Source organism: Dreissena polymorpha, chromosome 6 (genome assembly GCF_020536995.1).
Source record: "Dreissena polymorpha isolate Duluth1 chromosome 6, UMN_Dpol_1.0, whole genome shotgun sequence".
Taxonomy (NCBI): Eukaryota; Metazoa; Mollusca; class Bivalvia; order Myida; family Dreissenidae; genus Dreissena; species Dreissena polymorpha.
Genome location: NC_068360.1, coordinates 71,631,251 through 71,657,948, shown reverse-complemented (window position 1 = coordinate 71,657,948; position 26,698 = coordinate 71,631,251). Strand labels below are relative to the sequence as shown.

The 26,698-nt window shown below is 35.4% G+C and overlaps 2 protein-coding genes across 2 annotated transcripts in view; one reads left to right on the top strand and one right to left on the bottom strand.

Annotated features, from left to right (window-relative positions):
* The window catches only part of LOC127835793 (GTPase-activating protein skywalker-like), a 32,257-nt gene extending 20,200 nt beyond the window's left edge, over positions 1 to 12,057 (top strand). Inside the window, exons 4-6 of the mRNA XM_052362228.1 lie at positions 2,933 to 3,037; positions 7,076 to 7,284; positions 11,922 to 12,057. Coding sequence (XP_052218188.1) covers positions 2,933 to 3,037; positions 7,076 to 7,284; positions 11,922 to 12,057 — 450 coding nt within the window. The remainder of the gene's footprint in view (positions 1 to 2,932; positions 3,038 to 7,075; positions 7,285 to 11,921) is intronic.
* LOC127835795 (uncharacterized) overlaps positions 1 to 26,698 on the bottom strand; it is a 563,233-nt gene that overhangs the window by 288,464 nt on the left and 248,071 nt on the right. The window lies entirely within an intron of this gene.

Genomic DNA, 26,698 nt, shown 5'->3' with positions numbered 1-26,698 from the left:
ACCTGTGACAGAAACCCACTGCCACACCTTTACAACGATATATTGATTATGCAATTGCGGATTTATGCCATTGGGGTCCTACTTTCCACACCTTACGGCTGTTACAGGTGTGGATTTTACAGTTAAAATCATGTATACGAACATGAAATTCATCTCAAAATTAGTTGACGATAACGGATTTTCAAGAAAATCGCTTTGATATATACAATGTAAAAATCAAAATCCGTATGAGATAAATAATGATCAAAGTTGGGACATGGGATTTACTTTGACATAAGCAGAGTTTCGAGATAAGCGAGTTTGGGATAACGAGAATCGAATGTTATTTGATAAAGAGTACCGTATGCTGAAAACCTATCGTCGGTCTCTATCAAAATGAACGTATAAGGGATTGTCACAAGGTGGAGATGCGTCTTTTTTATTGAGACCGACGACATTAGGTTCTCGACTCTCAACTGTCATCTTATATATGGATTTTCGATTATAATCGTTTCCTTTGGCCTAGTCGTGAATTTAATTATATCATAATGTGCATTACCATAGTCGACTGTGCGCCTCGGATCATGTTGTGCCGTTGTTAGTACCTCTTCCTCAAAGGAAACATCCAGCCACTCCATGACCCCGTATTAAAAAAACACTTTTCTTTATTTTGCCTTTGAGAGATAACCAATACGTCTTCTGTGAGTAACGCATACACGCTAAAGCGTTGTCGTAGCGAGGCATATACGTATACTGTCGGAGACATGATCATGCCTAATAATAATATTTAGCCTTTATTTCTGATAACTGGGTCACCCTACACATTTCTAAACACACCAGTGGCTTAACGATACATAGACCAATATGGAAATTGTAAAATTGTGTCACTTAAACACAGTTGTAAACCTTAATTGCATTTTTTTAAAGTGAAACTTTACGTCGGTTTTATAAATCAGCGGTATATTTCATGTTTAACCGCATAAACCAGACACATCTTGGATTATAATTTGATGTAACAGCCCTATGAAATGTCATTGTGCTTAAAGTCAGAGTTTTGTTATTAAAAAAGCATAATCTTACATGTTTAAACACAATTTTCGACTAATCCGTTCTCGATGTCATGTGTATTTAAACAATGTTTTCGTAGTAAAACATATACCCGACGTCGTAGCGAAACGGACTACGCTTTGACCTCGTCAGCCCCCAGTGGAGCTTGTTTGTAGGCAATGTGATGACTAAACATATTATATTGTACCAGACCACATTTCTTGCTATAAAGATTAGCACAGACTACAATTATTTTGTCAGTTATGAAATTGGCCACTTTTGAAAATTTGTCGCAAGTTGAGACAATGGCGATGATGGCAGCAAAACCCCAGAAGTGTTACTCCGTAGTTATTTACCTTTGATAATTGCCAACAGTCCGTTTGGTTATTAATCAGTCAACCAGTTTAGAATCACCCTGCAAAAAACATTAATTCTTTTGACCACAATAATTTCTTTCGGGATTTAGTGCCAATGTGAGAAGATGTAAAATAAAAGGTAAAATTTATTTTTTATGATAACAGTTTAGGCCAGACGGCATTTGCATTTTTTTGTCAAAAATAGCAAATTACAGTTCACCCTTCGGAAAATTATTGAAAATCATTCAACTTACAGAAAAAGTATTTCAAAACATTGTCATGGCATTTGTTTTCAGTCAGCGAAAAGTTTATTTGAAAATAATAAAGCCTTCTATATCCATATGCACATTTCAAAACATAACTCATTCAATCAGGTCCGGTTAACCTTTTGGTGCATTTAACCTCCCTGTAAGCATAATACAAGAGCTTTCTTGCTAAAACTTTGTTAATTTATTCCTTTTCCTAATGTATACCTTAGACACTTATCATTTTGTTTCTATTGGGTCATAAAGGAAAATTAAATACAAATTAATCAGAACTGCTGATTATCCGGAACAGGTTGACAAACTACACTGTAAAATCATTATTATTCGTGGGGCACTTTAATTTCCGTAGATTTGCTTTTTTGACTGAACACCTCAGAAAAAGACAAAGAAAATTCCTTTTTTCAAAATCAGAGATCTGCAAATCTATGTGTCAGCAAAACAGTAATTAACCATTTACCGCTTAGATACATATTTTTACGCATGTGTTGTCCCTTAGACAGTTTAATTTAAGTAAATACCTTTCTTACCAGATTCAAGTTTTAAAGGCTTCATTTCAAACCCTTAGATACTTATGAGCCGCAAATAGCTTAAGACCTGACATGACTGCGAGTTACTCGCAGGCTGTATGGTTTTATGCAGTTTGCACATAACCATTTGCACTTTGCTTCTGAAAGGGAAAGGGGTTAAACACAAACACACTCAATGTTAGGCCAATGAATATAAATAACATTACAGCGAGTCCTGTTTTTGGCAAAGCTTTAGTTTGCTTGTTTCATTATCGTTTAGATTGATGGTTATGGACTGTTTAAGAATGTATTGAAGCTTTAGACATCTAAGGGAGACCACTGTTCACAATGACAAAAGTATGCATTTACTGACTGACAAAAATAAATCTTTGCTGGACCCCTTGTAGGATTTCTTTTGATAATTATCAAAAACATTTATCAACTTTTTAGTGCCATGTTACCTATGGATATGATCATGATTATTATAAAAGAATAATACACTAAAATGAAATAACAGTTATCCATACAGTGACTGATCAATAAATAAGTCATTTGACCAACGAATTTCGCAACAGTAAAATAAGGGACCATTTGAAGTCTGAATAAAAAAAAACTTGTTGAATTCCCCACTTTGACATTCACACAATTTGTTAGCACGATTCATGGTAAGGTATGATAAGTCTCGTTTTTGGCAAAGCTGTAGTTTCGAGTGTTTTCGTTGCAGTTGTACGCTGTGTGGACGTGGCTGCCCAATCGGTTCTCGGTGTGTCAGCCTTAGTTACTGTACACTACAGAGGAACACGGAACCAGCCTGGTGAACCTGTACCAGCGGGTGGAAAACCATCAACCAACTGTCATAGTCATCAAAACTACCATTGATGAGGTGCTATATAACCCTTTTCCCCATCAGAAGCAAAGTGAAAATAGCTTTTGCAACCAGCATAAACCAGAACAGCCTGCGAGTAACTCACAGTCTGTTGAGGTTTTATGCTGTTTGCTACTAATCAGTATCTAAGGGTTGGAAATGAAGCCTGTAAGCCTTTAAAACTTGAATCTAGTAAAAAAGATCTTCAATTTACTTTAACTTTCTAAGTGACTACAAATGCATCAAAATACATATCTAAGGGGTAAAGGTTAAGACTCATTTCTTTTGTTTCAATTTTTTGCTTTTGCTTAAACTGATTTTATTTTGTATGATTCGTATATACTGTGTTTGCCAAAAGAAATATATTGTATAAACTAATGATGAGGTAGTTAGTGGCGATAAACAGAGCTTAAAAGCCCCATTCTTGGAAAAAAGGGCTTAATGCATTTGCGTAGTCCCAGATAGGCCCGTGCAGTCCTCATAGGTTAATCAGGGACGACACTTAATGCTTTTATTTTATGTATATTGCGTGTACCGGAAGTATCTTCGGGAAAGTCCAGTTTAGGTGGAAAGGGGTTGGCCCTGATAAGCCTGTGTGGACTGTGCAAACATTCATGAACAGTTCATGCTCAACAAAAGGGCACGATTTTCATGAAATTGCTTTACTAGTTTAATTTGGTTACTGAATTATAACAATTAAATTCATGAGCTAGGTAAAGAACTTCAGTTCATGCATAAGAGCTGCTTTTGTTGCGAATGAACTGTTCATGAACTGCTCATGAATTATATCAATGATACAACAAAATAAGATTTATGAAACAATACTTTATGAACCAAATATATGATATAAATATTAATGGCTATAAAAACAACAAACATTTTAACACTGTTAAATTAATGCAATCAAAATATGGTTGACGATGTTTAAAACTTCTAGTTGTGCTGTTGATGATGACGATGATGAAAATATTGATGATTACAATGATTACAATGATGATGATGATGATGATGATGATGATGATGATGATGATGATGATGATGATGATGATGATGATGATGATGATGATGATGATGATGATGATGATGACAATTTTAATCAAGATGATGATAGCAATGCTTGTGATGCATGATAAGAAAATTATGATAATGGTGAATATTATTATTGTTACAATTATTTTTATTTATTAAAACAGATCTACATATTTGAGTCAAAAGCTTAAGCAACTTTATATCAGACAGTCTCTCAATTGTTCGTTAGAAAAATTGCTTATTTCCAAAATTATTAATATGAAATTATCTTGACTAATCTTTAAAGTAAGACTTTATTAAAATGATGCAATATTGAATCTTTATTTCAAATCTGAAATATTTGTACAGGTGTTTTTTAAACATCAAGAAACTATACAATTCACATACCAGTATATTCAACATGCAGGTTGGTAAAGTACAAATAAGGAAATACTGGACATATATACAACTTCCTGATGATGATGGATGTTTATGTCTGAGCTTGTGAACTCCTGATATAAATCAGACGTTAATGTGATACTTATGAACTCTATACAGCATACTTGTTTGTTTGGTATTTGTAGGAAATAAAAAATAGATAGTGGCTTGTTTACCTTAAACTAGCCTCATACTAAGTTCCACAGGAGTATTTAATAAGCATTGGGCAAAAGAGGTAAAAGAAATCTCTCATGAAGGTTTAAAGAGTTTTCAAAGACATTTTAAAGGTCTGTCATTTCAGATGCAAAGTTATTTAGGTGTACAGCCTCAAAAATGTTGGAAATAAAATCCTTATACAAAGCCAATACTTTCCCTCAAAAACACTTTTACCAATTTGATCACTGTAAATCATCATTATATATGGGACATTAAGTTTTGATGACTGTAAATCAGCATTATTCATGGGACATAAAGTTTTGATCACTGTAAATTAGCATTATTCATGGGACATTAAGTTTTGATCACTGTAAATCATCATTATTCTTGGACATTAAGTTTTGATCACTGTTTATCATCATTAGTCATGGGACATTAAGTTTTGATCACTGTAAATCATCATTATTCATGTGAAAACTATGATTTGATCACTGTAAATCATCATTATTCAGGGGACATTACGTTTTGATCACTGTAAATCATCATTATTCATGGGACATAAAGTTTGGATCACTGTAAATCAGCATTATTCGTGGGACATTAAGTTTTGATTACTGTAAATCATCATTATTCATGGGACATTAAGTTTGGATTACTGTAAATCATCATTATTCATGAGACATTAAGTTTTGATCACTGTAAATCATCATTATTCATGAGACATTAAGTTTTGATCACTGTAAATCATCATTATTCATGGGACATTAAGTTTTGATTATTGTAGATCATCATTATTTATGGGAAACTATAATTTGATCACTGTTAATCATCATTATTCATGGAACATTAAGTTTTGATCACTGTTTATCATCATCATTCATGTGACATTAAGTTTTGATCACTGTTTATCATCATCATTTATGGGACATTAAGTTTTGATCACTGTAAATCATCATTATTCATGGGGCAACTTAAGAAAATCAGAAATCCATGAATGCTTGTGTTCCCCAAAGTCTTTTTTTTTAAAGAAGGACATTTCAGACTGACTTGTATAAGTGAGTTAATAGTGCATCTTAGTTTGATGATCTGCAAAGGGAAATAACCTGTGACTAGCATTGGCAGAAGAGTCACTAGAATTACTCCTCTGGAGCTAGTAATATGAAAGGAAATACCAAATAATACCCTCTGACATGCTATGGGATATTTACATGCTATGGGCTATTGACATGCTATGGGCTATTGACATGCTTGGGGCTATTGACATTTCATGGGCTATGGGCTATTGACATGTTATGGGCTATTGACATGCTATGGGCTATTGACATGCTATGGGCTATTGACATGCTATGGGCTATTGACATGCTATGGGCTATTGACATGCTATGGGCTATTGACATGCTATGGGCTATTTACATGCTACGGGCTATGAACATGTTTTGGGCAATGGACATGCTATGGGCTATTTACATGCTATTGACTATGGTCATACTATGGGCTATGGACATGCTATGTGCTATGTACATGCTATGGGATATGGACCTGCAATGGATATGGACATGGTATGGGCTATGGACATGCTAAGGGCTTTGGACATGCTATTGGCTATTGACATGCTTTGGGCTATTCAACTTGACCTATTTTACAATTATATTCTAAGACATACTTCTTTTCATGCTGGCACTTTTTCTGCAGGTATTAGTATGCTTTGCTTGAATAGCCAATAAACATTCATCCTCTTATTGGCGTTACAGCTAGTTTATAAGGAAATGCTACTTTATGCTTCATTTTATGACCGAGCAACACATGCACTGGTTGTGAAGTGTTGTTACCACTCAATTTATGTGAAATATTGCCTTGAAAATTATGAATCTGTCCTTGTAAAGGCCTTGAGTTTTGATATATGACTTGATTATGAGTCCTGAGTTGGTTTTAGATTAAAGGGAAAGTAATGTATTTATTAAAAAAAAAAATTTAAACTGCTTTATATTTTGTGTGTTTTGCTGGATAAGCAGTCTTGAATATCCATCGAAGTCATTTGTTTGCAGGAAAATGAAAGACTGCCCCATTACTGCAGCTTACTACCATAAAATTCATTTACCGGTATATTTGTCTGCATGAACTGTAGTGGTTTAAACAAACAAATGACTTGTTTGTGGCCATAAATAGTGTTGTTGTTTTTTCTCTAGTCCTTTTCCGATGTGTTTGTGGTAGATTCTTTGGTTGATTAACCCTTAAAGCAAGTTGACATTAATGTCCCACACAGGTTTACGCTTTTTTCCATAGCCACTTCACGAACATGCTAAGAGCATTCGGCTTGTTCAGTCTTCTTAATTTCGGACTGAACAATTACCTGGTAGGAGATGCAAGGCAACAAGAAGAATTTTTCCCTTGAATTTCATATTTCAGCAACCCTTTAAACCATAATTTTCAGTTATTCCATGATATATATTGCAGATATTTGGTGCGTTCTGCTCGGCTGACTGGAGCGTTCGCAGGCAGAAGAGTTCGCTGCTGTCCTACTTCGGGACGGGCGAAACATTCATTTTCACACTGTACCCTATCAAACAGAAGTACGAGTGGGTGGGGCTGAAGGACGAGAACATACCAAACACCGCAAACATGTTCCAGGCGGGAGACAACTCCATCTTGACTATTGGAGGAGGGTATGCGTGTTAGGTGTTTTCTTTCAAATTTAGAGTCGGTATGAGACCCATTGCCAATGAGAAAATGTATATATTTTTCCCAAATGGGACCATAAATTCCCTATTAAAAGTTTGATTGTTTATGCCCTCGGATCAAATGATTTTTTTTGTGGCCTGTCTGTCTGTCATTGTATGTGTCTTTCTGCCATGTATGTGTCTGTCACAAACTTAAATCTTGGTTAAACTTTTGCAATATTGAAGATGTATAGCAACTTGATATTTGGCATGCATGTGTATCTCATGGAGCTGCACATTTTGAGTGGTGAAAGGTCAAGGTCACCCTTCAAGGTCAAATATATGGCTTCAAATCGGCGCAGTAGGCATTGTGTTTCTGACAAACACATCTCTTGTTTACATATGGGCCATGCTGTGTGAAAAGGGGGTTTACCCCGGTAATGCATGTGCATAAAGTGTCGTCCCATATTAACCTGTGCAGTCTGCACAGGCTTATCAGGGATGATACTTTTCGCCTAAGCTAGATTTTTGCTAAGAAGAGACTTTCTTTAAATGAAAAAAAATCATAAAAGCGGAAAGTGTAGTTCCTGATTAGCCAGTGTGAACTGCACTGGCTAATCTGGTACGACACTATGCACATGCATTAAACCCCTTTTGTACAGAGCACGGACCATATGTATCTAAACATTAGATCCACCTTCCATCCACTTCTGTAAGTTGAATCACACATTCTTGACCCTTTGCTGCTCAGAATTCTCACACTTTCTTGACCCTTTGCTTCTCAGATTCTCACACATTCTTGACCCTTTGCTGCTCAGATTTCTCACACATTCTTGACCCTTTGCTGCTCAGATTTCTCACACATTCTTGACCCTTTGCTGCTCAGATTTCTCACACATTCTTGACCCTTTGCTGCTCAGATTTCTCACACATTCTTGACCCTTTGCTGCTCAGATTTCTCACACATTCTTGACCCTTTGCTGCTCAGATTTCTCACACATTCTTGACCCTTTGCTGCTCAGATTTCTCACACATTCTTGACCCTTTGCTGCTCAGATTTCTCACACATTCTTGACCCTTTGCTGCTCAGATTTCTCACACATTCTTGACCCTTTGCTGCCCAGATGCCCACTATGTTGCATTTGTAGACCCCTTGAAAATCAAATTGAACTAAAGACCTTTTTTAATGATTAAATTAAATTATTCAAGTGTTAAAGGCTTCATTTTTAACCCTAACATACTGATGAACATCAAACTGCATACAATTTTGTATGGTGGTTGCATAAAGCATTGTCACTTTAAAATATTTTAGTATATTGTAACCTGATGGTTGCATAAAGCCATTTTACTTTGATTCTGAGCTAGAAAGATTTAAGACTGTTGTAAATAATTTCCATTGTAATATTTTATAAATGGAATTTTTGCAAATCTTATTCCAAAATGACAAAAAATGAGCTTAAACTAGATCCTGTATCTACCAACATATCAAAATTACAGAAATTTAGCCAATATTTCAAACTATTTATTAATGAGTGAGTAGAAAAACATTGATCAATCCTCACCTCTGTTAGTACAAGGCTGGTTGTTTAGCTAAGCTAGATTCCAGCCTGCATAATAATCACAATAATATGATTAAATTTGTATAATTTTTATGCCCCCTTTCGAAGAAAAGGGGGTGTATAGTTTTCGCACTGCCTGTCAGTCTGTCACACTTTTCGTGTCCGCTCTCTAATTCAATTTTTTTTCATCTGATCTTTACCAAACTTGTCGAGTCGGCCTTTGAAGCCGCGTCATTATGTGGCGGCATGTCGCATTTTGCCACGAAGCTTCGCATCTGTCCGCCAAGACATGTTGAGGCAAGCCGTGATCGGCGACATGACGCCGAGTCGATGCGCATTTTCAAATCAAAATCTTTATAAAATGATTATTTAGTCAAAGAAATTTAAAAGAACAATTATAATAATATAAAAAAAAAATCACAATTAATTTAATGTGTGCGGATTCAAAATAGATAAACAAGTTGCTAAAAAAGCATGCTGTTGTTTTGTTTTTAGTGATTGCATTCCCGTTTCTAAAGAAATTGATGTCATCCAGATGCAAATAATTATTATAAAAAAAAAATGCAAATATAAAAACGAATTTATAAAAACAAAATATGATTATTATGGACATGTATTAATAAAATTCCAATAATCATTTATCATTGTCATTTTTATGCCCCCCTTCGAAGAAGAGGGGGTATATTGCTTTGCTCATGTCGGTCTGTCGGTCTGTCGGTCGGTCTGTCGGTCAGTCGGTCCGTCCACCAGGTGGTTGTCAGACGATAACTCAAGAACACTTAGGCCTAGGATCATAAAACTTCATAGGTACATTGACCATGACTCACAGATGACCCCTATTGATTTTGAGGTCACTAGGTCAAAGGTCAAGGTCACTGTGACCCGAAATAGTAAAATGGTTTCCGGATGATAATTCAAGAACGCTTATGCCTAGGATCATGAAACTTCATAGGTAGATTGAACATGACTAGCAAATGACCCCTATTGATTTTCAGGTCACTAGGTCAAAGGTCAAGGTCACGGTGACCCGAAATAGTAAAATGGTTTCCGGATGATAATTCAAGAACCCTTATGCCTAGGATCATGAAACTTGATAGGTAGATTGATCATGACTAGCAGATGGCACCTATTGATTTTCAGGTCACTAGGTCAAAGGTCAAGGTCACGGTGACCCGAAATAGTAAAATGGTTTCCGGATGATAATTCAAGAACGCTTATGCCTAGGATCATGAAACTTGATAGGTACATTGATCATGACTGGCAGATGACCCCTATTGATTTTCAGGTCACTAGTTCAAAGGTCAAGGTCACAGTGACCCGAAATAGTAAAATGGTTTCCTGATGATAACTCAGGAAAGCTTATGGCTAGGATCATGAAACTTCATAGGTACATTGATCATGACTCGCAGATGACCCCTATTGATTTTCAGGTCACTAGGTCAAAGGTCAAGGTCACAGTGACAAAAACATATTAACAAAATGGCTGTCACTACAACTTAGAGCCCATATGGGGGGCATGCATGTTTTACAAACAGCCCTTGTTAGAATCGGCTAAAGTACTTTAAGTTACTGTGTGTGCGTTTATTGCGCCATATGATTATTTTGTTTTGGGTTTAATTTTTACAACAACATGTATTAGCATATAAGCATATTTAATGTGTCTGGCCAAGTTAGTTTGTTTCCCGACTGTAGTGTATGTATTTCACACATAAACAATGTCACATGTCATGTTTTGGCACATACAAGTGGTCAAAGCTTCAGCAGATGGTGGATTTATATATAATTACTTGTTGTTTTTGCTATTATATTTTAGTTGAGACAATTAGCAGTTTGAAGCCACATCAATAACCAACACTTAATTATCAGCGTATTATAACTATTGTTTGACTATGCGTATATAAAGTAGTTTCATTTTGTTTATATTATATAGTTGATTTCTCTAATCATTACCCGATAATCCCGTATCTTCCAGTTTTAAAGCAAATTCCGGTAAATATTCACGATATAAGTGCTCAAGGCACACACACATTCGCAATTATTCTTAAGTATCAAATACATTTTGGCATTTGTTACTATTTAAAGATGTGATGAAATAACGTCCAATTGTGTTTTGTTTTTTCCATAAATCGCCTGACGTAATGTACATGTTTTTATACAACACAAAATACACCCAAACTTTCCATGCGACGTTCTACATGTCTGCATAATTTTCGCGCGCTCTTCATGGAGACAAAGGATATTTTAGCACTGTTTATTTGACGCTAGAATTTGTTTATGCCGCATTAGCATTAAAATTCAGAAGCTTGTTTCGGATTACAAATTTAATAAAGCTCATTTCAGAATCGAACGAAACATTAACATTGTGCGTAATTTATTCAACGATAATTTGTTAAATCGCATTACGTGCCACATCGCTTATAATAACCTGAAAATAATAAATATGAAAGTAGCGTAAATCTAGGTTTCTATGCTACAGAAATGCACATGTAGGTGTATATCTTTTCACTCAATCTGCCGCGTACATGTGCGGCGGATTTACTCCGCAAAAGAACGCGATGTTAAAACAGACTTGGCGTCGTTGCACGGATCGATGTCGAGTGCCGCTGCGATACGCGGTGTGAACACACCTCCGCGTACTAAATTTCTGGCCGTGGCATAGCCGCGGATTATGTTTGTTCCGCGTTGGCTGTACTGTAAGTTAAGGGGTCACTTAGTGCATTTCAAAGATCTAGTGTGGTGTCTGCTCTTCAGTCGAAGTAGTTTTCATCCGATCTTCACCAAATTTGGTCAGAAGTTGTGTCTAAATGAGATCTAGGTCAAGTTCAAATGTGGGTCATGCCGGGTCAAAAACTAGGTCACAGGGTCACTTGGTGCATTTCAATAACTTCTATGAAAGCGTTTATTGGGGGCATATGTCATCCTATAGAGACAGCTCTTGTTTGCTGAAGTAATAAAAAAGCTTTGATATATACGTTGCTTGTAATATTTATGCTATCACCATCTTAATTTTACAGGTTGTAAGTCAATTTTTTTTTATCAATTGCCCCATTTATTTGATAAAAACTTGGATGATTTCTTTTGCAGGCACGGGGAGGCCATATTCCTTGACGAGAACTTACTCCACTGTCGCAGTGAAAAGTGTGACACATTTAACAATGAGCCGCTAAGTCAAAGTGAGGACTTCAAGTGCAAGGTTGTCGAGGTGTACGGTCTCTCGTAGAGTTTTCTAGGACTTCAAATGGAAAGTTGTCAAGGTTTATGGACTATCCTAGAGTTTTTGAGGATTCCAGTAGAGTTTAAGGACTGCAGTAGAGTTTTTGAGAACTTTAGTTTAGTTTTGAAGGACTTCAGTTAAGTTTCAAGGACTTCAGTACAGTTTTCAAGGACTGCTGTAGAGTTTTCAAGGCCTTAAGTAGAGTTTTCAAGGACTTCAGATGAGTTTTCAAGGAGTGCAGTAGAGTTTTCAAGGACTTCAGTAGAGTCTTGAAGGACTTCAAATGCAAAGTTGTTGAGGTTTGCAGACTCTAGTAGAGTTTTCAAGGTCTGAAAATGCAAATTTATAGAGATTTGTAGACTCTGTAGAGGTTTGAAGGACTTTAAGTGCAAAGTTTTGAGGTTCATAGACTCTTGTAGAGTTGTCAAGGTCTTTAAATTCAAAGTTTTGAGGTTTATGGACTCATGAAGAGATTTCAAGGACTTAAAGTTGTTGAGGTTTAATTTAGGTGTAACTTCATTCCAAAACTGTTTAGGTTTATAAATTCTCATGCAATTCAGATGCAAAGGTGTCCATAGAATGTTATCTATCCTGCCTACGTTCTTGAAGAGGCGTGTCCATAGAATGTGATCTATCCTGCCTATGTTCTTGAAAAGGCGTGTCCTTAGATTGTGATCTAACCTGCTTATGTTCTTGAAGAGGTGTGACAGAAACTGGATACAAACAAAACTGGTTGCTTCAGTTTGATGTCATTACTGTTCTTCGCTTCAAATATTAACTTTAACAGAATAAATCGTTCCAAGTGGTAGAATTCATATTGTCAAAGTTTAATGATTGCATTAATTTTTAAGGTCAGGATTTATTGACCTTGTTTTTAAATTACATAATGCTAAAGCCTTTTGATTGGAGGTTCTCTTTCACTCTCAAATAATTCGATCAACAATAATTCCCACTGTACCCTGTTTACAACAATGCATCGGTTGGGGATGAAATGCTTCTTGTGACAGCTTCTTGTTTGAATGATTTGTGACTTTAATTGTTTAAGAAACAATGTATTTTGCCAAACTGACGAGTTCTGTGTTTTACTTTAAGATATTTGTTCCTATGTTTAACTTAGGGTACTTATTTTCCCGGTAACATTTGATGCATATATTGTTTTTTACTCTAACATTCTGTACAAATCAATTATCATGACATTCCTGTAGGTTTGGAGATTATTACGTTATATGTTATAAAGCTGACAATTTATTATTTGCAAATATGTGTAATGCGCACCAACTTTTTAAAATTAAAATTTCAGGTAAAAAACTGCACATAATACATTGTTAAGTATGAATGAGCTAAGACTGTGTCTGCATGTAGTGTTTCTTACTAAATGTGTGCAATAATATGAGGTCTGTTGCTTTCTCTTTAAAGTTCAACTTAAGGTTGAGAATATATATTATGGTAAAAACATTGAAGCAACTGTATAAAGTGTGGTCTAAAATCAGTATTTAAAAAACCTGGTCTGTCTGGTCTATGATTGCCTTTCTGTATGACAGTTATAGCCAAGTAATACTGTTAAAGTACTTATATGTGTTGACATGATTTTTCAACTAAATGTCTTTGTCCAAATTTTTTTTGCATTAAGCCTGTAAAACTAACAATATTAAAGGCAGTGCAGTGTGTTATTGAGGACATCATAATGTTTTTGACAGAGCAATAATTTGCCTTGAAATAATTTACTTTCATTGAAGTCTGTATGTGTTTAGTGGTTGGCTGTCTTTAAACTATGCAGTTATCATAATCATCATTTTTCCATAATGTGCAATTGTGTTATTAGGGCATTTTTATAGGGTTTTATTTATTTTAAACCAAAATGGTTAAATATCTTATGAGATTTTAATGGTCTGCTTTAAAGCTGTTGGCGCATTTTGGAAACAGATTAGAATTTTCCAGATAGATGCCATTAAATCTCAATTCTCTTTCATTTTAAATGTAAGGGCATGAAAGTTTTTATGGTAGATAATGTCTTGGTAATAATTTTCCAGGAAAAAAACTAAAATTACCTCAAAATGCTTTTGTTTTGTTTTAAATTTTAATTTAAGGCGTTTTCAGAGTTAAATTATACCATTAAGTTATATTTTATTTCATTTCATTATTTACCTCTGTTAACAACATTTTATCTGATATTACTATTTGTTTAATGTACAATAAGAATTGAACAAAAAACGATTGTATGCATGTTCTCATTTCAGTACAGATAATAGTGGTGATATAATTTGGTACTGCAACAAGTGTCAAGCAGTGTCATAATTATCACTTGAAATATCGTGTCAATATATGAGCCGAGGTCTGTGAAAAAGGGTTTTAATGCATATGCGTTAAGTGTCATCCTAGGTTAGCCTGTGCAGTCTGCAAAGGCTAATCAGGGACGACACTTTCCACTTTTATGATATTATTTGTTTTAAAGAAAAGTCCCTTCTTAGCAATAAACAAGTTTAGTAAAATGTCTTCCTGATTAGCATGTGCAGACTTCACAGGACAATCTGAAACAGCACTATTACCTCCCCTTATCACAGAGCATGGCCCATATATAGACACATATGAGTCTCACTGTGGAAAACGGGGTTTGCAATCTGTGTAGGCTAATCATTGAATGTTTGTTAACCCTTTACCCCTTATAAACGCTATTTGATGCGTTTGTATTCCCTTAGAAAATCTAATCAAATGTAAAATCTTCTTTACTAGAATCAAGTCCGTCAGGCTTCATTTCCAGCCCTTAGATACTGATGAGCAGCAAACAGCATAAAGCCTGAACAGACTGCAAGTTGCTCGCAGGCTGTTCTGGTTTTATGCTGGTTGCAAAAGCAATTTTCACTTTGCCTTCGGAGTGTGAGAGGGTTAAAAGGAATTCTCTTAAACTAAGGCTCATACCACCACACATGTCCATGCTGAAAGAATCCTACAACACATATTGTGCCATAACGTCTTTATGCATTTTTTATGCCCCTGAAAGGTGGCATATAGCAGTTGAACTGTCCGTCAGTCAGTCTGTCTGTCAGTCCGTCCGTCCTTCCAAAAACTTTAACATTGCCCATAACTTTGCAATATTGAAGGTAGCAATTTGATATTTGGCATGCATGTGTATCTCATGGAGCTGCACATTTTGAGTGGTGAAAGGTCAAGGTCGTCATTCAAGGTCAAAAGTCAAACATATTGCTTTAAAGCGGTGCAGTAGGGGGCATTGTGTTTCTGACAAACACATCTCTTGTCTCTTCCTTTATTAGAAATACCTGTTTATTGGATATGATATTTTGCGCAAATGATGCATCAATATTATGACTTCAACAATACTTCAACATTCCTTTCAAATGCATTTGTACATGTATTCAACACTATTGTAGTGTTTCTTATAAAGCTGGAAAGTTTTGAGTTTAATGTTATTTATATTATGTCGTACTATTCATTTAATTTCATTTGATTTAATGTGGTATAATGTTACCATTTATTTTTTAACTAAATATCAATTCCTTCTAAAGTGGATGTGATATTTATTTGTCTAAACTTATGTTTAAATAATAACAAACTGTGTGTGCTTTAGCTAATCATCTTCCCCCAAGGACAACAGTTATTATTTGATTTATACACCCAGTGTTTGAAACCCTTTGGAAAACAATTATTCCTCAATTTAAAATAAGTCTAATGAGCTTTAAAAGTGTTATTGTAAACACATTCCCTGGGTTTGGAATAAATCAGTGTTTTTTTACCTGTAAGGTCATGTTTCCATTCTGCATATATTGCAATATTTATTTATATGGTGAATACTCTTTAGCATTTAATTACTCTAAACTTCTCAAGGATTTTAACCGAATGAACCCTCATGAAACTTGAAAAAAGAGATTTTATTTGTCTTAGTCTCCCATACTGATTGCCCATGTTTTATGATAAAATATCATTTTTGTCTGAACATCAGTCAATATGTTTTTCCTCTTATGTAATTGTAATAAAGTTAATTAATGATTAATTTCACAACTCCAGCCTTACTTATTATCCCCCCCCCCTTCGAAGAAGGGGGGGGGGATAATAAGGGGGGGACATGTCGGTCGGTCCGTCGTTCCGTCCATCGGTCTGTCCACCAAATGGTCTCCGGATGATATCTCAAGAACGCTTACGCCTAGGATCATGAAACTTCATAGGTACATTGATCATGACTCGCAGATGACCCCTATTGATTTTCAGGTCACTAGGTCAAAGGTCAAGGTCACGGTGACTAACCAGTTAAATGGTTTCCGGATGATAACTCAGGAACGCTTATGCCTAGGATCATGAAACTTTATAGGTACATTGATCATTACTTGCAGATGACCCCTCTTGATTTTCAGGTCACTAGGTCAAGGTCACGGTGACTCGATACAGAAAAATGGTTTCCATATGATAACTCAAGAATGCTTACGCCTCGGATCATGAAACTTCATAGGTACATTGATCATGACTCGCAGATGACCCCTATTGATTTTCAGGTCACTAGGTCAAAGGTCAAGGTCATGGTGAATCGACAGTTAAATGGTTTCCGGATGATCACTCAAGAACGCTTAAACTTAGGATCATGAAACTTCATAGGTACATTGATCGTGACTCGCAGATGACCCCTATTGTTTTTCAGGTCACTAGGTCAAAGGTCAAGGTCACGGTGACTCAACACAGGAAAATGGTTTCCGGATGATAACTTAAGAAAGCTTACGCCTAGGATCATGAAACAGCATAGGTACATTGATCATCACTGGCAGATGACCCCTATTAATTTTCAGGTCACTAGATCAAAGGTCAAGGTCACAGTGACTCGAACCAGTAAAATGGTTTCCGGATGATAACTCAACAACACTTACGCCTAGGATCATGAAACTTCATAGGCACATTGATCATGACTCGCACATGACCCCTATTGATTTTCAGGTCACTAGGTCAAAGGTCAAGGTCACAGTGACAAAAAATGTATTCACACAATGGCTGCCTCTACAACTGACAGCCCATATGGGGGGCATGCACGTTTTACAAACAACCCTTGTTTCAAGGATTATTTTGCAATTATAAGCACAAGTATGCAAGAGCATTTAAGTTTAAATAATGGCATATAAAGGGTCTATTATACACATAACCCAGAATTAAACCTTTATTAAATGTACATGTGCATTTGAGTATAATCCATCTCATACCCAGTGAATGTTTTGTTTTTGTAACTATGCTTATATTGTGTTTCTAAGTATACTTACAAAAAATATTCATATTGATATCATGTTTATATATTAACATACTATTTCTTTATGTGTCTTTGAATATGAATACATGTTTTGTGTCAGACAATTTAAGTATGAGAAAGGATTACAAAGGCGACACAGTTATTCACATATTCTAAGTTAATGGTTAATTATTATTATTAACCAGGTTTTCCGAAGGAAAAAACTGGTTATTAGATTGGCGAATGCGGGCGGGCTGGCTGGCGGGCTGGCTGGCTGGCTGGCTGGCGGGCTGGCGGAATAAGCTTGTCCGGGCCATAACTATGTCGTTCATTGTCAGATTTTAAAATCATTTGGCACATTTGTTCACCATCATTGGACGGTGTGTCGCGCGAAATAATTACGTCGATATCTCCAAGGTCAAGGTCACACTTTGAGTTCAAAGGTCAAAAATGGCCATAAATGAGCTTGTCCGAGCCATAACTATGTCGTTCATCGTCAGATTTTAAAATCATTTGGCACATTTGTTCACCATCATTGGACGGTGTGTCGCGCGAAATAATTACGTCGATATCTCCAAGGTCAAGGTCACACTTTGAGTTCAAAGGTCAAAAATGGCCATAAATGAGCTTGTCCTGGCCATAACTATGTCATTCATTGTGAGATTTTAAAATCATTTGGCACATTTGTTCACCATCATGGGACGGTGTGTCCCACGAAAGAATCACGTCAATATCTCCAATGTCAAGGTCGCCACGACTAAAAATAGATTTAAAAAAAAAATATATACAAAGGGGGTTAATTTTTTTTGGTCATTTCAAAAGTTCAGTTTGAGTTTTCTCCCTTTATCAGATTTTTTTTTCGCAATGAAAACCTGGTTTTGTGACAATTTTGTCCCTTGTTATCTCTTAGTGACTTAAAAAATGGTTTCAATTTTGGTGTTTTAATAGTTACCAAAACTGTGCCTAGCATTAATTGGCGTCAATAAATGACTGTATCAACAACCTGTACTAAGTCAACCTATTAGCTTTCAAGTTTTATATTTCAATTATTAAAAACATATTTATGCTTGAACCTTGTTTAAATATAAATTTCCCCGTAACATTAACTTTATTTTAGATTTTTTAGGAACTTGATTGATATTGTCTGTGCATTAAAACATGAACTTTTACTTGTTTGCTGACATCTACTAGTCATTTGTTTGTAAACTGTGTTTAGAGATTAGATGTTTCGTAGTTTGTTTGTAAACCGTATTCAGAGATGAGATGTTTCAAGGAAGTGCTGGTTCATTTGTGTTATACAGGTATTTTGCGTAGGATTAAGGGAACTGTGTTACAATAACTTGTTCTGTGTTCGACTTGTTTGTATATTGACAAGTGTTTAATGTGTTAAATAATTTATGTTCGTTGGCGTTAAATTTTGTGGTTTTTCAAAAGATGTCTTTTAAGGACATGTTAGTTTGTGGAATGCTCATTTTGGGAAAAAATAAGGAATTTGTTTTGGTCATTTTCCGATTTGTTTGTGTTAAATTCCAGGATCGGTCAACCAGTGTTTAAGAGTCATCTAAACATAAATATATCTTAAATATATGTATATCAATACCGGATTCAAAAAATACATTATTGTGTTGAACAAATAGGATATGATTGTGTTAAGAATGCAATCTAACAAATAGAATCTCAATAAATACATCGCATAATTATTGAACTGAAATTTTAACTTACTTTTCCACCGTTTATCTTTAGTATTGTAAAAAGAAATGTATATTAAATGTATCTGTATTTTAACGCATTTGCTGGAAACCTAGCTTTGAATTTTGTTAAGATGTTTGTGATTTAAGTTGTGTTGTTTAGTTGTAATTTATTTATTATGTATGCAAAAATATTGTGTATCGTTCTAGAGACCAATGTCTAGATTACAATATAAACAGGAGTTACTAACGTCTTTTGTCTCTTTGTTGTTAGATTGGGTTTTCTCTTCCCATAATTTAGCCCTTTACCACCCAGATACCTATTTTGATGCATTTGTAGTCCCTAAGAAAGTTACATTTAATTAAATGCCTTTCTTACTAAATTCAAAAAGGATTTCCAACCCGTAGTTACTGATGAGCAGCAAACAGCATAAAACCTGAACAAACTGCGAGTTGCTCGCAGGCTGTTCAGGTTTTATGCTGGTTGCAAAAGCCATTTTCACTTTGCTTCTTATGGGGGAAATGGTTAATCACATGTTCAACCTTTTCTGTATCAATGATTATGCTGATTTGGGTGTTTACAAAATACAGTTTTTTTAACTGTTTATAAATCTGACACACGTGTCTTGGTGACTGGTTTTCATCATGGTACTCAGGTGATGAGCAGTCCTCTATTCTTACACTTACCTGGTGTATTTACCTTCAGGGGGAGGGGTTGATTTCTCCTCCTTTCAGCTGATATCCTACCTTTCAATGTAAAATTTAGTTTATAAGTATAGCAGCCCTTTTTAGCTCACCTGAGCACAAGTTGATCATAGTGAGCGTATGTGATCGCCTTTTGTGCGGCGTCAACATTTGCCTTGTTAACACTCAAGAGGCAACTTTTATTGTCCGAACCTTATGAAATTTAGTCAGAAGATAAGTGCAAATGATATCTTGGACGAGAATGAAAATTGTTCCGGTTGGTTGCTGCCAGGGGGCGGGGAATTTTTCCTTATATGGATATATAAGGCTATAGTAAAACCTTGTTTACACTCCAGAGGCTTCATAATCACTTATTGTCCAATCTCCATAAAACTTGGTCATAAGATTTGTCTCAATATCTTGGATGCGTTCAAAAATGGTTCCTGTTGGTTGAAAAACATGACCATCAATGGGTGGGGCAATTTTTCTTATATGGCTATAGTCAAACCTTGTTAACACTCTAAAGACTGCATTTATTGTCCGATCATCATGAAATTAAATAAGAAGACTTGTCCTAATAATATATTGGACGAGTTTGATAATGGTTTCAGTTGCTTGAAAAACATTGCTGCCAGGGGGTAGGGAATTTTTCCTAAAATGGATATATATGGCTATAGTAAACTTTTGTTAACACTCGAGACGCTCTATTTATTGTCTGATCTTCAGGAATCTTCTGGTTGTTCTAATTATATCTTGGATGCGTTAACAAATGGTTCGAGTTGGTTGAAAAACATGGCCGCCATGGGGCGGGGCATTTTACCTTAGATGGCTTAAGATAAACCTTGTTAACACTCTAGAGGCCACATTTATTGTCCGATCATCATAAAACTTGGTCAGAAGATCCAATGATATCATGGACCAGTTCGAAAATGGTTGTGGTTGCTTGAAAAACATGGCCACCAGGGGGCGGGGCATTTTTCATTATATGGCTATTATAGTAAAGCCTTGTTAATACTTTAAAGGCTACATTTATTGTCCGAACTTAATGAAAGTTGGTCAGAAGATTTTTCCCAATGATATCTTGGACGAATTGGCAAATGGTTCTGGTTGATTGAAAAACATGGCTGCCAGGGGGGGGGGCATTTTTCCTGATATTGCTATAATAAAAACTTGTAAAACCATATAAGTCACATCTATTGTCCAATCTTCATGAAACTTGGTCGGAAGATTTGTTCTAATGATATCTTAGGAGAGTTTAAAAGAGGTTCTGGTCTGTTGAAAACATGATCGACAGGGGGCCAGGCATTTTTCCTTATATGGCTATAGTAAAACAGTGTTTACACTCTAAAGGCCACATTTATTGTCTGATCATCATGTAACTTGGTGAAAAGATTTTCCCAATACTGCAATACTTTGGACAAGTTTGAAAATTGTTCCAGTTGCTTGAAAAACATGGCCACCAGGGGGCGGGTCTTTTTTCCTAATATGCCTTTTGTAAAAACTTGATATAACTCTAAATATGGTTCTGGTTGCTTAAAAAACATTGATGCCAGGGGAGGGAAATTTATCCTTATATGGCTATAGTTAAACCTTGTTAGCACTCTAAAATCTACATTTATATTTCACCTGTCATGAAACTTGGTAAGAACAATAATTGAGCTTATGATATCTTGGGCCACATAGAACAGGTCAATTCACTTTTATCTCCGGTGAGCGACTTTTGGCCTTTCAGGCCTCTTGTTTTGAAACTTACCTGGAATTGTTATTATATTTCGGGTGGGGGTTCTACACACCACACCCATTTTTAGGTCAAAGGTCAAGGTCAATGACTTCATTTATTAAAAAATGCACCCGCAGCCAAGCGTTGGCACCCGTAATGGGATGCTCTTGTTTTATAAATATAGCAGTCCTTTATTTTACACTTACCTGTATGTATTTATCCTTCGCAAGGGTGTATTCTCCTCCTGTCAGCTGATTTCATACCTTTCAATGTAAAACTTATTTTATACATAGTTATTAACTGGAAACTCATACAAATGGGCCTCGCTCTGTGAAAAAGGTGTTTAACGCAGTCCCCACAGGCTAATCAGGGACAACACTCTCCGTCTTAACTGGATTTTTGCTAAAAAGAGATTTTCTTTAAATGAAAAAATATCATAAAAGTGGAAAGTGTCATTCCTGATTAGTCTGTGCAGACACTTGACGCTCATGCAATTAAACACCCTTTTCATAGAGCACAGCACAAATGAAGTTGAGCTATGTAAGTGAGGTTAAGCATTTTCCTCAAATTAGGTATATTTTTAGCTCACCTGAGCACATTGTGCTCATGGTGAGCTTTTGTGATGGCTTTTTGTTTGTGTGCGGCGTCAACATTTTCCTTGGAAACACTATAGACGCCACATTTATTGTCCAATCTTCATGAAATTTGGTCAGAAGATTTGTCTAAACCATAACTTGGACGAGTTCAAAAAATGGTTACAGGTTACGGTTGCTTGAAAAATATGGCCGCCAAGGGGCGGGGCATTTTTTCTGATATGGCTAAATATGGCTATAGTAAAACCTTGTTAACACTATAGTGGCAACATTTATTGTCCGATCTTCATGAAAGTTAGTCAGAAGATTTGTCCCAATGATATCTTGGACGAGTTTGAAAATGGTTCTGGTTGGTTAAAAAACATTGCCCCTAGGGGATGGGGCATTTTTCTTAATATGGCTAAAGTAAAACCTTGTTAACACCTTCGAGATCACATTTATTGTCCAATCATCATGAAACTTGGTCAGAAGATTTGTCCCAATGATATATTAGACGAGTTCAAAAATGGTTCCAGTTGGTTGAAAAACATGGTCGCAAGGGGGCTGGCCATTTTTCCTTATATGGCTATGGTAAAACCTTGTAAACACTCTTGAAGCTACATTTATTGTCGGATCATCATGAAATTTGGTCATGAAGATTTGTCCCAATACTATCTAGAAATAGTTTGAAAATGGTTCCAGTTAGTTGAAAAACATGGCCACCAGGGGTTCTGGCTTTTTTCCTTATATGGCTTTATATGGCAAAAGTAAAACCTTGTTAACGCTCTTGAAGCCACATTTATCGTCCGATCTTCAGGAAACTTGGTCACAAGCTTCGTCCCAAAGATTTTTTTGATGAGTTCGGAAATGGTTCAGGTTTGTTGAAAAACATGGCTCCCATGGGGCCAGAAATTTTTCCTGATATGGCTATAGTAAAAACTTGTTAACACTCTAGAGGCCACATTTATTGTACTATCATCATGAAACTTGGTCAGATTTGTCTCAATAATACTTTGGACGAGCTCGAAAATGGTTTCAGTTAGTTGAAAAACATGGCCACCAGGGGGCCGGGCAATTTTCCTTATATGGCTATTGTAAAACATTGTAAACACTCTTGAAGCCACATTTATTGTCTGATCTTCATAAAACTTAGTCACACGATTTTTCTCAATGATATCTTGGACTGGTTTGAAAATGGTTTCAGTTGGTTGAAAAACATGGCTGGCATGCGGCGGGGCATTTTTCCATATATGGCTATAGTAAAACCATGTTAACACCCAAGGGGCCAAATTTATGGTCTGATTTGTATAAAACTTGGTCACAACATACGTCCCAATGACATCTTGATTGAGTTCCAAAATGATTCTGGTCTGTTGAAAAACATGGCCACCAGGGGGCAGGGCATTTTGCCTTATATGGTTAAACCTTGTGACACTCTAGAGGCCACATTTATTGTCACATCTTCATGAAACTTGATCAGAAGATTTGTCTAAATAATATCTTGTCCGGGCCATAACTTTGTCGTTCATTGTGAGATTTTAAAATCATTATTTGCACATTTGTTCACCATCATAAGACGCTGTGTCGCGCGAAAGAATTACGTCGATATCTTCAAGGTAAAGGTCACACTTTGAGTTCAAATGTCAAAAATGGCCATAAATGAGCTTGTCCGGGCCATAACTATGTCATTCATTGTGAGATTTTAAAATCATTTGCACATTTGTTCAACATCATTTTGGACGGTGTGTCGCACAAAAGAATTACGTCAATATATTCAAGGTCAAGGTTGCCACGACTAAAAATAGATGTTTTTTTAAACAAAGGGGGTTAATTATAAACAATCAGTTCAGTTTGAGTTGTCTGCCTTATTCAGACTTTTTTTGTTCAATTTAAAACCTGGTTTTGTGACAATTTTGTGTTTGTTTCCTTTTATGGCTATAGTAAAAACTTGTTAACACACTAAAAGTCACATTTATAATCCAATTTTCTTCATGAAACATGGTCAGTACATTTGTTCTAATGATATCTTGAACAAGTTCAAAAATGGTTCCAGTTTCTTGAAAAAACATGACCTAAATGGGGCGGGCTATATATTACTTTAGTAAAACATTGTTAACACTCTAGAGGCCATATTTATTGCCTGATCTTAATTAAACTTGGTCAGAAGATTTATCACAATGATATCTTTGACGAGTTTGAAAATAGTTCTGGTTTAATGATATCTTGAATTAGTTTGAAAATAGTTCCGGTCTGTTGAAACACATGTCCGCAACGGATCAGGGAATTTATCCTAATATGGCTATAGTTAGACCTTGTTAGCAATCTAACAGTAACATTTATATTTCACTTTTCATGAAATTTGGTCAGAACGTTTGTTCAAATAATATCTTGGGGCTTCACAAAACAGGTCAGTTCCTTTGTATCTCAGGTGAGCGACTTTGGGCCTTTCAGGCCCTCAATAACACAATACATATCGTATGTGATCAGGAAAATAAAATAAAAATACAACATTACACTGCGTAATTTGCAAAAATACTACTTGTCTATAGATTTTCGAAATACCTTGACTCAGGTGCTAAAGTAGAACAGGTCAGGTGCACAAAAACCGTGATAGTAAGACAAAGTGGCAATAACTCAATACGCATGACTCTAAATGGCTTATACCAGGGACCTATTATTAGGCTATACAAACTTTATTTGTCTGTATAGGCCCCTGTTTATACTCAAAGATATACATGCTTATATGACTTTAAAATATTACCAACTCTCATTGAGACTAAATTATAATGCATCTAACGCATCAACACACTCAATTACTGTCATTCAAAATAACAAACACGGCAGTGACGCCATGCTTTAAATTACCCGATAAACATTTGAATATCAGAAAAAAGGAATAATTTTAACGATTTTTTAAAATTCTGTTTCCTAATTGTTGATAGTTCCTATTTCAACAACTTGCAAATTGGACCTCGGATTAATGGTGTATTAAAAGATTGATACAATGTTCATGCTTAAAACACTGTGTTCTCTCTTCATGTATGCTTTTAACAATAGGCGTTAAGAACGTTGTCTGTTTCCACTTACCCCACATACTCTATGTTTCGTACCGATTGTATTCCGTTTTAGCTTCGTGTTCCAGATTGATCATGTTTATCAATTTCAACACAGTAACTAAATACTAATTAATAATTAACGAGATATATTCTGCTTCAGTTGATAATATTCGTTAAATTAGCTATAAATAAACAAAATCCGCGCATTCTGGTCGTGACTTACTATGTACGCTGTTACAGCGAGATTATACGATTTTTTATAGGTTATAAATTGTAATATATTCATATTATATGTTACAATAACACAAAATAGGCAAGACAAATTATACATTGAAGACGAATTTCATTAAATGCAGCAAAGACACATTAGCGCCCTGAGTCGATTGTGACGAAGATATTTCGTACATATTTTCCTACATAACCAAAGTATTCGTCTTTTTAGTTAGTGTTCGTATGTCGTATGAATAGATATCGTTGCAGGAATTTAAAATGAACCGTTAAACTAAATTTAGATTCACATGGTACATGCGTGATATACATGCTGGCGAATTCGACTTTACAGACATTTTCGATTTTATAATTAAAAATCTGGCTTATTTCGCATGTTTCGACACATGTTCTTTTTAACTTTTATTTTATTTAATATTGAAAAATATGTTTAATAAGTGTTTTACACATTTTATATAAATTAATAAATATTTGACAAAATCGTATCATCTCGCCTTAAAGCGAGATTATACGATTGTTTATATGTGTTAAATTGCAATATATTGATAAAATATGTTACAATAACGCAAAATAGGCAATACAAATTATACATTGAAGACGAATTTCATAAAATGCAGCAAAGACACATTAATGCCCGAGCCGATTGTGACGAAGATATTTCGTACATATTTTCCTTCAATGACCAAAGCATTCGTCTTTTTAGTTAGTGTGCGTGTGTGGTACGAATAAATATCGTTGCAGGAATTTAAAATGAACCGTTAAACTAAATTTAGATACACATCGTACATGCATGATTTACATGCTGGCAATTTCGATTTCAGAATTAAATATTTGGCTTATTTCGCATGTTTCGACACATGTTCTTCTTAACTTTTATTTTAATTTATATTGAAATATATGTTTAATATGTTTTTTACATATATGGCACAAGCCCCATTTTCCCAGAACGCGGCTCATTTAATTTGTGTAATCATAACAGCTCTTACTGTATAATCATAACGGCTCTTACTGTATAATCATAACGGCTCTTACTGTATAATCATAACGGCTCTTACTGTATAATCATAACAGCTCTTACTGTATAATCATAAGGGCTCATATTGTATAATCATAACGGCTCTTACTGTATAATCATAACGGCTCTTACTGTATAATCATAAGGGCTCATATTGTATAATCATAACGGCTCTTACTGTATAATCATAACGGCTCTTACTGTTTAATCATAACGGCTCTTACTGTATAATCATAACGGCTCTTACTGTATAATCATAACGGCTCTTACTTTATAATCATAACGGCTCTTACTGTATAATCATAACGGCTCTTACATGTTCTCTGTCTTGAGATTCAAGATTAAAGTAACAAACTCATAGCAATTGTGCATTTTAATTTGTACTTATAATTAATAAAATTAATGTGTCATTTCTTCAATTTGACTGCATATAACTTATAATATAAATTTTATTATTTTTGGAAGT